The sequence below is a fragment of the Vipera ursinii genome (genome assembly GCF_947247035.1).
Source record: "Vipera ursinii genome assembly, chromosome: 1".
Lineage (NCBI taxonomy): Eukaryota > Metazoa > Chordata > Lepidosauria > Squamata > Viperidae > Vipera > Vipera ursinii.
In genome coordinates, this window is record NC_139512.1 from 231,533,729 (window position 1) to 231,549,592 (window position 15,864).

The 15,864-nt window shown below is 37.4% G+C and overlaps 1 protein-coding gene across 1 annotated transcript in view; it reads right to left on the minus strand.

Annotated features, from left to right (window-relative positions):
- EYS (eyes shut homolog) overlaps nt 1-15,864 on the minus strand; it is a gene marked incomplete at both ends in the record, with an annotated part of 678,422 nt that overhangs the window by 586,839 nt on the left and 75,719 nt on the right. Inside the window, one exon of the mRNA XM_083372645.1 lies at nt 6,376-6,497. Within this exon, the coding sequence (XP_083228771.1) occupies nt 6,376-6,497 (122 nt within the window). The remainder of the gene's footprint in view (nt 1-6,375; nt 6,498-15,864) is intronic.

Consider the following 15,864-nt stretch of genomic DNA (forward strand, 5'->3'; position numbering starts at 1 on the left):
TTCAGTCATACATAATAGTCATATCCAGTTCTGGGATTCTGTGAAGTTGGGTGCATCCAACAGTCCTCCTTTCCAATTTAGAACTATTTGTTGTACTTCTTCCCAGAACAACAGAACTGCCAACAATGTACATCACATTTTGCAAATTGTGCTGCAAAGCAATATGTGGTCACATTTTTTGACTATCTTTAGCAAAGATTGTAATTTTCCCATTCAAACTCAATGAGACATACTACACAATCACTATATTGCTTCATGCCCATGGGCCACATTCTTTGACAGTTTCTCACAAAAGTGGTAGCTTTATATGAAACCCTATTCAAACATAATATTTTAAACAACTTACTTTCCAGACATGGCAAAACATTTTTCAAGCTAATGCTTCTACTTATATCTGAAAATAAAGCAAAATGGGTGCCCTTGATACTTGGGTAAAGTAATAGTAATATTTAAAAAACTCATTCGGGTGGAACAGAAAAGGAAATGGTTGCTTTGGTGAGCACACATTAAATATATTTGCCACAAGAATTATAAAAGCTTATTTAAATATTTGTATAGCTTTCTCTTAGAAGTTATCTATTGCTCCCTAATGTTTGCAGGTGGTTGAGAGAACTCAGGCTGAAGCTATAAAAGTAAAGATGCGAATAATGAGAACTTCATTTAAATGAAACATTTTATGGCATAAAAATACATTTCTTATATAATAAATACTTAAAATACACAAAATAGTGTATAATTCTTATATTTGTTTGTAACAAACAATATATTCCAATATTAATATAACTTCAGTTTCCTATTTTTATTACATTGCATAGTCATGGAGTATTTGGATGAATATTCCAATAAATCAAGGGACATTCTAATTGCCATCTCAACCTACTGGGGATGATATGAGATGAGTTGGAAGAAATGACTTTTTGGATCATATATTGGATTATATACAAAACCCGGTGTGTCATGGTTCTGACAGACAAAGACAAATAAAACAGAACTCTGAGGCTTGCAAATTCCTCAAAGAATATGTTTATTATTTACAAAGTATCAGCATGTCAAAAGTGAAACCACTTCTGAAGACATACATAACAATTCCCCAATACAAAGTTAAGAACTCCCACCCCTAAGGCTATGCAAGCAACTACATCCCCCAATACATTTTCTTGGCGGGCTTTTTATGCAATGCCCAGCCTGTAGTCTCAGGAGCAGCCAATGACCTTAGTTCCCACAGGATAAAAGTTTATTTATATTAGCGAAGTAATTGGCAAACCCCCTCCCTCCATTCTTTGTGTCAACCAAAAATGAATTGGGAAAATGGCCTCAGCCATGCTCATTTTTAGAGTTGACGATTGGCTCCTCTCAGAAGAAAAGAGTCTCCTGCATGTTTCATTCAAAGGAAACTAAAACAGTGTTAGCCCTTCCATTAGCTCAGACGTTCCCAACTGGAGGTGCAAGATGATATTCCAGGGAGTGGGAAAACTTGGGTTTTCAAAATTATAATGTACGTGCATAATTCATTACCATTATTTTGAACTTTTGTAAGGGGTGCGAGAATATATTAGAAGCATTCTAGGGGTGCAGGGTATAGAAAAGGTTGGGAGCTGCTGCATTAGCTGTTTCACATTGCTGGATCATATTATACTTATTGTTAACGATCATATCCAAGTTAAACTGCTTCCAAACAATGAATGGAACCAAATAACTTTGGATGATTTTATATGTATTTCCTCCCTAACTGTAATGCCTTACATTTCTTTTTGTTAAGGGCATCTCCGATGTCCTTGACCTTCAGTGGGGTCTGGCACATGCGTAGATTTTTTTTCCTCCAAATCAGATCAATGACCTGAATCAAGCTTCAGAATGAATATTTCACTTATTATTTAAAATTCTAAAAAGGGTAGGATATTTAACTATTGCTTGTTAACTGGAACTCAAAGCTCAGGGACCAGGAAGTGAGTAATGTTTGCAGTTTCTGGTAAACCATTTCTTTTCCAATCGATTAAGAAATAAAATTTCAGAAAAGAAAAAAGACACCAAAGCTACTTGAAAATGGGAATGCAGTATTAGCCATGACATATACACAGAAAAGTATGGAATGCCATTATGGACTTTATGACTTTGATCTAGTGCCAAACTAGATGACCTATTAGCAATTCTACTTTCTTTAAATGAATTTTAAAAAAAAATGTCCCTATGGATTTAAGTTCTTGGATACATTTCTCAAATATAATTATTTATGTCATCTATTTTGGCTTGGCATTCGAGCCACAAGCTACTTTTTTGTCAAATTCCTCCCAGTCCTTCAGATGCCAATGTTATCCAGTTCTTTTCTTTTATTTATTTATTTAATTAGATTTTTATACCGCCCTATTCCCGAAGGACTCAGGGCGGTTTACAGGGCAGGATAAAATACAATATAAAGATAATATAAAATTAAAATAGATTAAATTAATTAAGCCCAACAATTAAAACAATATTTAAAAGCTAAAACCCCTTCAGTCCAGGCCTGATAGATCAAAAAACCAAGTTTTCAGGTCCCGGCGAAATGAACGCAGATCGGGGGTGGTCCGAAGTTCCACAGGTAAATCATTCCAAAGGGCAGGCGCACCCACAGAGAATGCCCTCCCTCTGGGGATCACCTGCCGGCACTCCTTAACCGGCAGCACTCTGAGAAGGCCCTCCCTGTGGGAGCGCACAGGATGATGGGAAGTTGATGACGGCAGCAGGTGTTCCCTTAGATATCAGACAATTTGATATTTCACTGGTTCATTGTGCTGATGTCCAGTTTCCAGTACATCCAGTATCAAATAAGAAAAGCAGGGCCAACATCTTAGTATATATTGTAACCTACCAAGATGCTGCATGTTAAAAAACAAACCAGCCATAGTACTTTGCCACTGAGGGAAGGAGGGGGAAAAAATGCTGGGTGGTCAGGCAAAGAAACAGCAGCTAAAATGCTTCTCATTTTCTCCCCATTAGACTGCCAGCAAGACAAGCTACCAATAAAAGTAGTGCCAATCACTAAGCTGCCCCAAGTGCCTCAGAATTCGTATTCTATTCTATTAGTTCCACTTTCTCAGATGTACGTGGACAACACAGAATTTGCAAGCTAGCTCTGGACTGTAGCTTGCAGAAAGAGACTTCCCAGTCTTAATCTTCCACAAAGATATTTGCAGAAGATTAAGACTGACAGATATTTAAAATGCTGGCAGTACTATAGATATTCAGACATATTTTTTTATGTCAGAGAACCTATGGGGTTACATGATTTGGAGAAGGCATTTCTGAACATCAGAATTTAAACTACTATTTAGAAATATGGACATATTCTAAAGGCGAGCTTATTCATCATTTATCACTTCTTATTTTGATTATGCTTAGCATGTCTTGATGATGCATATATAGATTTGTTTATAATTTCTTTGCACATCAAGCCTTGATAACTATATTGCTTCTTTTTCAATGCTGTTTCTGGCTTTCTTCTCTACATCATGGTTTATTAACTAATACAACTAATCTTGTTTATTATAATATATGGAAACCAACAGGACAGTAGAACTTTTTATGTGATAAAACAAACCACCCTCATTTATTACTGACTGCATAAAAAGGCTTAAAATAAACTATCCTTTCTCAGTTTGACATCTAAGAAAAGGTTATTTTGATTTCATTAAAACAGAAGAATGTTTTTAGGGTTCTGTCCCCTATGATGTGCTTTTGAGGTACTTGGAAATACAATCCTAGAGTATTTATAATACAATAAGGTAGTCCCATTAGACTTAATAAGACTTGTATAAGATTGTACTTTGAGGCATCTAGAAAGAGGTGCCAAGTATTGAACTGAGTATATTTCAGCATCTGATTTAAGAAAAGACTGATGCAATATTTTTAAAAGTCCTATCTTACAGAAGGAATAAGAATTATTCATTTGAAACCAGTTATGTACTAAACAAGAACTGGAATACAAACTTTTCATCAGAAGACCAAACAACTTGTGATGGATAGTCAATAAAAAAATAAGACAATTCAAGTTAGCTTATTAAAGCTCACAAAGCCTTTTGTTTTCTGGCTTATTCTGAATGTGCAGTCAAGTGGTCCATGATGACCTTTCCCTGCCAGCAGGATAATTTCTTGTCAACACCAACAGGATGAGAGGCGTGAAAGATTTGCTGTTGCAATAACTTCCAATTCTTTCATTCTAGTGGTGAAATCCTGGCATCAAAGGAACTATGAATGATTAACAGCAAAATGTAAACAAATATAAAAAGCATTCAGAATTGTGGGTTGATGTGATCATTTACAGCATCACAAAAAAAAATGAAGTTCAGCATTACTTTTCAACTTTGGGGTGAATAGAAGAATCTATTTGTCTTTCATTTTAGAGAAGAAAGCAAATGGAAATAAATTGAAAGACCAAGGAGGCCAAAATCTGTCATGTATTGATCTGTTTAAATTATTCAGAGAAGCTGCAGTGACTGGCATTTCAGCTAGCCCTCAAAAGGGATTTTCACAGCAGCATAGCATCAGTAAGTAAGCAAGCAATAGGAAATAGTCCCACTGCACTGCTTAATATCAGCAGGGATGTCCATTTTTGGCAACTTTAAGTCTTGTGAACTTCAATTCCCAGAATTCCCTAGCCAACATAGCTGACTGGAGAATTATGGTAGTTGAAGTCCACAAGTCTTAAAGTTACCAAGATTAGACACCCCTATAGATATACAGAGAGAGCAATGTATGGGCCACTTTCCCATAACACAATCCCACACCAATGACCATCCATGAGAATAACAAGGATGACTAAAGGACAATTTCACTCCTACTTATAAAATACGACAATTCAAATAACTTGGATGAAAAGCGCAACATCTTCCAGGAAAAACAAAGAGAGTCCAGTTGCTTTTGAAAAAGCATGTTTTGGACAACCATGACCTGGATGACTGAGAATCTCCATAGACTATTCAAGTAACAGACTGTGTGATCACAGAAAATAATAGATATGGTTGAACCACACTCCATGAACTTCACTAGCAGTACTCTTTTGGCATCTTCATATTTGGCGGGATTTTCTATCACTTATTTTCTATCACTTCCAGTGTGATATTGGTTCATGATAATGCTCATCCAAACACCACTAGACGCACCCAAGAACTTTTGAAGCAGTTCCATTGGGATGTTTTTGATCACACACACACACCCATAGCCCAGATTTGGTGCTGAGCGACTACTACTAAGGAATTTCAAACCTTGTAAGACTTTATGACAAGTGCCTCAATTTGAATGACGATTATTTCAAAAAGTAATGTAATGTTGTAATTTTCTAATGTGTACAATAAACATTCTCTATGTACGAGTGTCTGTCATTGATAACCAGACAGAGGTTTATTGCAGAATTGCCCTCGTATATATAATATAGAGTATATGCATGCACTGTGTATGTATATGTGGGTGTGTAGTGTGTTATGTATGTATATACATATGCATACACATTACAAACACATACACAGTGCATACACACACACACACATATGCATACATATATACTGTATATACACAGAGATATAATAGGGCCCTAACCTCAACAAAAAATAGCCAGAGCTGTAATGGGATTGATTGTGGATTGACAAAAATCTGGCTAATTTTGTATTTGATAGTAGGGTACATTGATGGAAATACTTATTAAAATCAAAATTAAAGTTAAGAGATCTGACCCAGATTAATCCTTCTGTACTTCAAGCATGGAGACTTTGACTGCTCTCTGATGTCTCTATGAATATAAACAAGTGAGCTAGGAAAAGTGCTTTTTATGTCAGCCGTTTTGGGTATTAAAGAGATAATATACTTTGAAAGCTGAGCATAAATCACTGGGCATGAAACAGAGGCTTTTAAAATGAGGAATATAGTACTTTTCTCCTTTCAGTATAAAAGAGGATTAAATACCTGCACATTTCCATACAATCATTTTTTCTTCCTCAGTGGACTGCTTAACACACATCAGCACTCCAACAAACTCTTGGTCCCAATATGTCAAAAGCTTCTTAATAATTGCAGTAAAGTGATTTTAAAACCTGAACAACAGGTTGCAGCATGTAGTAGAACTTGGCAATTTAAAAAAAAACAACAACCAAGAAAGAGCAGATGTTGCTAGACTTGGATGAATACCACCAGGAAATCATAGAACTATAAGAGTAGACTGAGCTGTTAAAAAGTTATGGAAAAAGCCAACAGCAGATATGCATGTCCATGTAGCCATCAGAAATTATGCTTGACTCAGGAGAAAACTTCTCTCTAATCAACTTTAGAACTGCAGCAAATGAAACAAAGTCAATAAATTGTAAAACACCAAGGAGGGATATGATTTAGTGCAGAGAAGATGCTTCTTACCGAAAGCCATTGAAGAGATCAATGCATGTTCCACTGTTCTTACACAGACCAGAATTACACTCATTAGATTCAGATTCACAAAATGGCCCTTCCCAGCCAGGCTGGCAGATACATCGGTAGCCCTAAAATAAATTAGGACAAAAATGTATCATAATATTCAAGTGGTCTTGTCTTTTAAATAAGCATTTTTAAGGAACAAAGATTCAAACTAAGTAGGCATTCTCCTTCTCTAGTTCAGGGGTGTCAAACTGCCGGCCCATGGGCTGGTTTCATCACACGGAAGCTGTGCCCACCCCATGGAAAAAAAGCTGTGACACATTGTGACACATCACGTGACATGGCGACTTTGACACACCCTGGCTTAGTTAATCCAGTGATACTGAAATCATTTTCCTAGTATTTCACCTTATACTGCTACAATAAATAGCAGTATAGAGAACAGATAGAAGGAAGTGCACAAATAGTTGCTACTTGGTCATGGGGAAAAAAATAAGACCCATTTAGTACAATTCACATGGCCCAGTCTTTTAATGATATGTAGTAGATAAAACATGGAGGAGCAATGACATGAAATGGCACAAAATGATCTCCATCAAGCTTCATACATGGCAAATACTTAATATTCTACTGTATTTAAAATGTAACTCATAAAAAGCAGCCCTTACAAGCATTTTAAAAGTCATCTCTTATCACTTGTTCTAAATCTACCCATTAGCTGTTTAGTAAGGTTTCTAGGTCAAGGCTTGAACCATCAATTCCAAGTCATAGACAGCTGTTATGCAAACACAAGAACCATTCAGTTGCAAGGCCACCAAGTGCTGCTCACCAGGAAAATACAAATAGAATAATCTGTTTTAAAATATTTGGCAAATTAGGTTTGGTTAAAAGCATTTAAAACACCATACCTAAAATAAATCTTATGATAAAACTGTGAAACACTCCACTTCTTGGAATAAAAGATCTTTTATTAGTAATAATCTATCATTCTTTATATCTGTCATGTTGAACCACTCTTTTAAATGGAAAAGAACAAAATGAGCAAGTCTTAATTTTAGAGGAAATAACTCCAACTTGTATGATATTATTGTATTGCATAGACCAGTTAATAAAGTAGAAGCAAATGCTGCAAAATTCAAGTTATAAAACTGGAACATTCACTAAAGTATTCATGTTTAGCGATCTTGTACTTAGCATTATCCAAAATGAAGATATATAGCATGTTTTAACATCTTTAAGTTATGCTTCACATAGAAGATTTAAAACAGTGTTATTTATTCACATTAATGCATAAATAAAGAACTCAATAAAAATAACTTAATTAGACCTCTGTAACAATGCTCTCCCCCTTCATGAATTACTGCCTTGTCGTGGCGAAGGGGCTTGCGTAATTCAATGAAGCTATGAGCTATGCCGTGCAGGGCCACCCAAGACGGAAAGGTCATAGCAGAGAGTTCTGACAAAACGTGATCCACTGGAGAAGGAAATGGCAACCCACTCCAGTATCTTTGCCATGAAAACCCTATGGACAGTACCAAAAGGCAAAATGATATGACGCTGGAAGATGAGCCCCTTCAGGTCGGAAGGCGTCCAATATGCTACTGGGGAAGAGCAGAGGGCTAGTACTAGTAGGGCCAGAAAGAATGAAGCGACTGGGCCAAAGCCAAAAGGACGCTCAGCTGTGGATGTGTCTGGTGGTGAAAGGAAAGTCCGATGCTTAAAGATTTTTTCTCCATAAGAACCTGGAATGTAAGATCCATGAATCAAGGAAAGCTGGACGTGGTCAAACAAGAGATGACAAGACTGAACATCGACATCTTAGGTATCAGCAAACTAAAATGGACAGGAATGGGTGAATTTAATTCAGATGACCATCAGGTATACTACTGCGGGCAAGAATCCCTCAGAAGAAATGGAGTAGCCTTCATAGTCAATAAAAGAGTAGGAAAAGCAATACTGGGATACAATCCTCAAAATGACAGAATGATCTCAGTTCGCATCCAAGGCAAACCATTCAATATCATAGTAGTCCAAGTCTATGCCCCAACCATCAGTGCTGAAGAGGATGAAATTGACCGGTTCTATGAAGCCCTACAGCACCTTATAGAACTAACACCAAAAAACGATGTCCTTATCATCATGGGGGATTGGAATGCTAAAGTAGGAAGCCAAAAGATAACTGGAATAACAGGCAAGTTTGGCCTTGGAGTACAAAATGAAGCAGGTCACAGGCTGATAGAATTTTGTCAAGAGAATACGATGGTCATAGCAAACACTCTTTTCTAACAACCCAAGAGACGGCTCTACACATGGACATCACCAGACAGTCAACACAGAAATCAGATTGACTACCGGTATATGCTCTGCAGCCAAAGATGGAGAAGCTCTATACAGTCAGTAAAAACAAGACCAGGAGCTGACTGTGGCTCAGACCATGAGCTTCTCATTGCAAAGTTTAGGCTTAAACTGAAGAAAATAGGAAAAAGCTCTAGGCCACTAAGGTATGAATTAAATCATATCCCTGTTGAATATACAGTAGAGGTGACAAATAGATTTAAGCAATTAGATCTGATAGACAGAGTGCCTGAAGAACTATGGACAGAGGTTCGCAACATTGTACAAGAGGTAGCAACCAAAACCATCCCAAAGAAAAAGAAATGCAAGAAAGCAAAATGGCTGTCTGAGGAAGCTTTGCAAATAGCTGAGGAAAGGAGGGAAGTGAAAGGTAAGGGAGAAAAAGAAAGATACACCCAATTTAATGTAGAATTCCAGAGAATAGCTAGAAGAGATAAGAATGCCTTCTTAAATGAACAATGCAAAGAAATAGAAGAAAACAATAGAATAGGGAGGACCAGAGATCTTTTCAAGAAAATTGGACAGATGGAAGGAATGTTTAATGCAAAAATGGGTATGATAAAGGACCAAAATGGCAGGGACCTAACAGAGGCAGAAGAGATTAAGAAGAAGTGGCAAAATTACACAGAAGAACTATACAAGAATGAGCTTAACGTCCCTGATAATCAGAATGAGGTGGTCACTGACCTCGAGCCAGACATCCTAGAATGTGAAGTGAAGTAGGCCTTAGAAAAGCTGAGCAACAACAAAGCTAGTGGAGGTGACAGTATTCCAGCTGAGATATTCAAAATCTTAAAAGACGATGCAGTAAAAGTGCTACACTAAATTTGCCAGCAAATTTGGAAAACTCAACAGTGGTCACAGGATTGGAAAAGATCAGTTTACATTCCAATTCCAAAGAAAGGCAGTGCCAAAGAATGTTCAAACTACCGCACCATTGCACTCATTTCTCATGCTAGTAAAGTTATGCTTAAAATCCTACAAGCTAGACTCCAGCAGTATGTGGATTGAGAACTACCAGAAGTACAGGCAGGATTTCGAAGAGGCAGAGGAACTAGAGATCAAATTGCCAACATACGCTGGATCATGGAGAAAGCTAGAGAGTTCCAGAAAACCATCTACTTCTGCTTCATTGACTATGCTAAAGCCTTTGATTGTGTGGATCATAACAAACTGTGGCAAGTTCTTAAAGAGATGGGTGTACCAGACCATCTTATTTGTCTCTTAAGAAACCTATATGTGGGCCAAGAAGCAACAGTGAGAACTGGACACGGAACCACTGATTGGTTCAAAATTGGGAAAGGAGTCCAGCAAGGCTGTATACTGTCACCCTGCCTATTTAACTTATATGCAGAGCACATCATGAGAAAGGCAGGGCTAGATGAATCCAAAGCTGGAATTAAGATTGCCGGAAGAAATATCAACAACCTAAGATATGCAGATGATACCACTCTAATGGCAGAAAGTGAAGAAGAACTAAAGAGTCTCGTGTTGCGGGTGAAGAAGGAGAGTGCAAAACATGGGTTGAAACTTAACATTAAGAAAACCAAGATCATAGTATCCGGCCCTCTCAATTCCTGGCAAATAGATGGGGAAGAAATGGAGGTAGTGATAGATTTTATCTTCCTGGGCTCCAAGATCACCGCAGAGGGGGACTGCAGCCAAGAAATTAAAAGATGCTTGCTCCTCAGGAGGAAAACAATGGCAAATCTAGACAGCACACTAAAAATCAGAGACATCACCCTGTCAACAAAAGTGCGTATAGTCAAGGCTATGGTCTTCCCAATTGCAATGTATGGCAGTGAAAGTTGGACCATAAAAAAGGCTGAGTGCCAAAGAATTGAGGCCTTTGAACTATGGTGCTGGAGAAGACTCCTGCGAGTCCCTTGGACTGCAAGGCGTTCAAACCAGTCAGTCCTAGAGGAGATCAACCCTGACTGCTCTTTAGTAGGCCAGATCCTGATGCTAAAACTCAAATACTTTGGCCACCTAATGAGAAGGAAGGACTCACTGGAGAAGAGCCTAATGCTGGGAAAGATTGAGGGCAATAGAAGAATGGGACGACAGAGAATCAGGTGGCTGGATGGAGTCACTGAAGCAGTAGGCGTGAGCTTAAAGGGACTCCAGGATATGGTAGAGGACAGGAAGGCCTGGAGAAACATTGTCCATAGGGTCGCGAGGGGTCGGACACAACTTTGCAGCTAACAACATCAACAAAACAATGCTCTCTATTTTTTGGGATCATTTTGCTCTAGTAATTTTTCCATATAATGCATATAACATAATCATACAAATTCCTTTCATGCAAAAAATTAGTGGTTATGGGAAAGGCTTCCACAACAGACATTTATCTGAAGTCTAATCTTCTTTGGGCAGAGAGCTTCTTTTGCGTATGTCTGTTTGTCTACCAATATAGTCCTATGAAACTTAATTTAGCTGTATGTTTACATTGATTAAATAGGAATTAAAACTAGTAAATCTGCAAGATTGAGACTGGGTTTCTTTTCAGATCAGGAGACACGAAAGTTTCATCTCTGTTATTTATATCTGAGATAAGTTTTCATATTGCTAATTATCACTCACTATTACCATCATCAAGTTATAAGTAGGCATGTGCATTTTTATCCTTAGAGCATTTCTGCATCAGCAGTTTATAGTGTCACTCAGCCAGTGCTGTGGCAATATATTGTCAATGAATTCAGGTTTTATAACAGAGATGACTGAGTGACACCATAAATTACCAGAGCAGAAATGCTCTTAGTCTATGGCTCATGAAGTAAAAATTTTAAGTTCCAAATGTAACTTATATTATAGAGCATATAGAACAACTGCATAAGTTTTCAGGTTTATAAAACCCTCTCCATTTCCATTACAACACAACCATTTGTGCGCCATGGGCCAGATGCTAATCTCAGCAATTTCCATCTGCTTTACTGAACTCCTGGGAACCCACAACCCAAATAATCACTTACACCTCACATTGTTCCTACTGCAGACAAAACACAGCTCAGTGCTGCTAACAACATTATAGGAACATAATATAATCTTTCAAAAAAATATTATTTGTATAATTATCCACCACTGCACATCCTATTCTAGAAGTGTATTATTCCTTTTGAACAAGAAGATGGACTAAAGTAGCTAAAACAGTACATGTTTCTGCTTCTACCGTGAGATCAGCAAATACCTAGAGCAGGCATGTCAAACTCGCAATATCACATGACATCGCGTGATGTATTGCGACTTTTTCCCCATTGCTGGCAATGTGGTAGGCGCGATTTCAGAGTAACGCATCCAGCCCACAGGCTGGCATTTTGACATGCCTGACCTAGAGGAAAACAAAGTCATAACCAAAAGCCAACATGGATTTCTCAAAAACAGATCAGGCCAGACAAATCTTATTGCATTCTTTGAGAAAGTGACAAAATTATTGGACCAGAGGAATGCTGTGGATATAATTCACTTGGGCTTCAGTAAGGCATTTGATAAAGTAGACCACAACCTACTACTTGATAAGATAGAAAAATATGTATTAGATTGCATCACCACTAGATGGATTTATAACTGGCTGACCAACTGCACTCAAGGTGTAGTCCTCAATGGAACCGCATCTACATGGAGGGAAGTATGCAGTGGGCTACCCCAAGACTCTGTTTTAGGCCCAGTACTCTTCAACAACTTCATCAATGATTTGGATGAGGGGATAGACAGGGAACTCATCAAATTTGCAGATGACATCAAGCTGGCAGGAATAGCCAATACTCCAGAAGACAGGCTTAAGATACAGCAGGATCTGGACAGACTTGAACACTGGGCTCTATCTAACAAAATGAAATTCAATGGTGAAAAAAGTAAGGTTCTACATTTAGGGAAGAAAAATCAAATGCACAGGTATAGTATAGGGGGTACCTTGCTCAATAGTAGTAACTGTGAGAGGGATCTCAGAGTCCTAGTAGACAATCACTTAAATATGAGCCAGCAGTGTGCTGCAGCTGCCAAAAAAAAGCCAACACAGTGCTAGGCTGCATTAACAGAGGGATAGAATCAAGATCAAATGAAGTACTAATACCAATTTACAATGCTTTGGTAAGGCCACACTTGGAATACTGCATCCAGTTTTGGTCACCATGATGTAAAAAAGATGTTGAGACTCTGGAAAGAGTACAGAGAAGAGCAACAAAGATGATTAGGGGACTGGAGGATAAAACATATAAAGAACGGTTGCTGGAATTGAGCATGTCTAATATAATGAAAAGAAGGCCTGGGGTAACATGATAGTAGTGTTCCAATATCTAAGGGGTTGCCACAAACAAGAGGGAATCAAGCTATTCTCCAAAGCAGCTGAAGGCAGGACAAGAAGCAATGGATGGAAACTAATCAAGGAGAGAAGCAACCTAAAACTAAGGAGAAATTTCCTGACAGAACAATCAGTGGACCAACTTGCCTCCAAAAGTTATGTATGCTCCAATGCTGGAAGTTTTTAAGAAGTTATTTGTCTGAAATGGTATAGAATTTCCTGCCTGAGCAGGGGGTTGGACTAGAAGACCTCCAAGGTTCCTTCCAACTCTGTTATTCTCCATCCAACTGAATAATTATGAACCAAGGTCCTTATTAAGAAACAATGTCTGCACCACTAGCTATCTGCACTGTGGAAATCGTTCACATTTATATCTGTTTTGTTCCCATTTACTGTTTCACAGAGTCAAGAAAAGAAAAGAAAAGAAAAGAAAAGAAAAGAAAAGAAAAGAAGATACCCTTCCTATGGAATCTGCTGAAATCATAACTACAGTATAACATTATAGAAATTTCCCCATGATAATTATAGTGATGCCCATCCTTGAGTCAGCAGGCCGCTTGGGGGGGGGGGGCGAAAGCCCTAATAAGCAGGCATATACATAGAATGAAGGCTATTGCTAAGCACATTGATTTGTGCTTAAATTGTAAGCCACCCTGAGTCTTCGGAGAAGGGTGGGCTATAAATGGGATTAAAAAAAAAAGTAGCATGAAATTTACTGTGCCTTTTGCCAATCTCTATTTTGTCTCTGTTAACTCAGTTTTTAGTCACTGCTTGTCAGCAAACATCCATTCAGAGTCATACATTATACACACCGTCAAACTGCCCTTGGTTTGTGTCAGAATAAGGGAAAAATACAGCTGACTTAAGGCTATTTAATTCATAGGTGGGAATAAGATGAAGGCAATGGCATGGGGAAATGGCACAGGAAAAAATGTTACCAGGGCATATTTATGCTTTGTTAGGTTCAAGAAGAGATATAGCTTATGTTCTATTTTGTACATTTCTCTGGGAGATGCAATCAGGGGAAGTCAGTTTGAAATTCAGCTTCTGAATTTCTAGATCATTGGGCTGGTTTGCATGACTGGAACTGCATCAATCAATTTCTTCCTTTAAAAAAAAAGAACTCATTAGATCAACTGTTTATTCACCGGGAAGAGGACTGTTATAAATGAATGGAAAACATGCTACTTCAAAAGTATAATATACAAACACATACCCTCCTCTGAGGAGTGTTTGAAGCCAAGTGTAGGAACATGTAGTTCAGTAGTTAGAAGATCAGAGGATCCATACTGACTCCAATTCTTATTGATATATCTAAATAGTTTCAGAACACAAGTATTCATGAAGAGCTTCCTAGAAAATGTGTTTTGAATCTGAACCACACAAAACTATGTAAGTTGTATCTTCCTTTATAATTGCATGCAAATACACAAAGAGAAAACAGACTGAATCTACCTTTACTATCTATAACATATGTATGTCTTTGTAGCTCTTCTGTGTCTTGTGAGAAGAGAACAACATCATCTGCAAATCTTAAGTGATTTAAATAGGTCCCATTGATTTTTTAAAAAATAAATATTTTATTGGTTTTTAACTATAACAATCTCCAGTGACTGGTGTATGGTGTGTTGTCTTGGTTTATATTTTAACAAGAAAAAAGGATAATAATAATTAATTAACAATCAATAATAATTAAATTTGGTAACTCCATAAATAATATATTAATTAATGATATATCTCTTTGATCTTATCAGTCATAATTTCTTCATATTAACTGTCCAGATTTTCCCATTTAGGTACATCATCCCAATATTTTATGTCATGCATTATAAAAATACTATACTTTTTATCTATCTTATAATATCTATTTTAATCAGTTTATATTTCACTTATATTAATAAAAGTTACATCAACCTGCTATTTAAACATTTAATATAGGACGCTGAGCTTGTCGATCAGAAGGTTGGCAGTTTGGCGGGTCGAATCCTGAGTGCCGCATAACAGAGTGAGCGCCTGTTACTCGTCCCAGCTTCTGCCAACCTAGCAGTTCGAAAGCATGTAAAAATGCAAGTAGAAAAATAGGGACCACTATAGTGGGTAGGTAACAGCGTTCCATGCGCCTTTGGCATCTAGTCATGCCGGCCACATGACCATGGAGACGTTCTCGGACAAGCGCTGGATCTTCAGCTTTGAAACGGAGATGAGCACCGGCCCCTAGAGTCGGAAATGACTAGCACACATGTGCAGGGGAACCTTTACCTTTTACCTTTACCTAGAACATACTATTGTACTTAAATCTCTTATCCTACTTGTTATAAGACCCCTTTATGTTCAAAATTCTCTGTTCTTTTAGCCATATTCAAACAAATGTTTGTTTATTCACATAATAGTCCATCTGGTAGGGCAAGTCAAATCTCATGTATCTGTCTCTGGTCTTCTTTTGCCGAGTAATTTTCCAAGTTGATGTAATCCGTTTACCCAGCAATTCCTTTATTTTTACAAATGTTGTTGAGAATGCAAAAGATGAAGTAAACACCCAAAATTATCTAGCCACTGCTATATACATTATCCAATTATAATTGGAAAAAAATATATTATTGTTAAAATAAAAAGATGCATAAATTAAATTGTATTCCAGAAGCAGAAGAGGTAACCTGGTTCACTATTTTTTTCATAATTCATGGACAACAACTGTTCAATTCCTTTCCCCATATTTCTTTTTCAAGAAACACAATTTAAAGACTATTCTAATAACTGGCCATATTTAAATTCAACTGCATTTTTATTAGGTTGCTCAGTGATACTCAGAAATTGTTCTGACCTTATCTATGATTATTTCT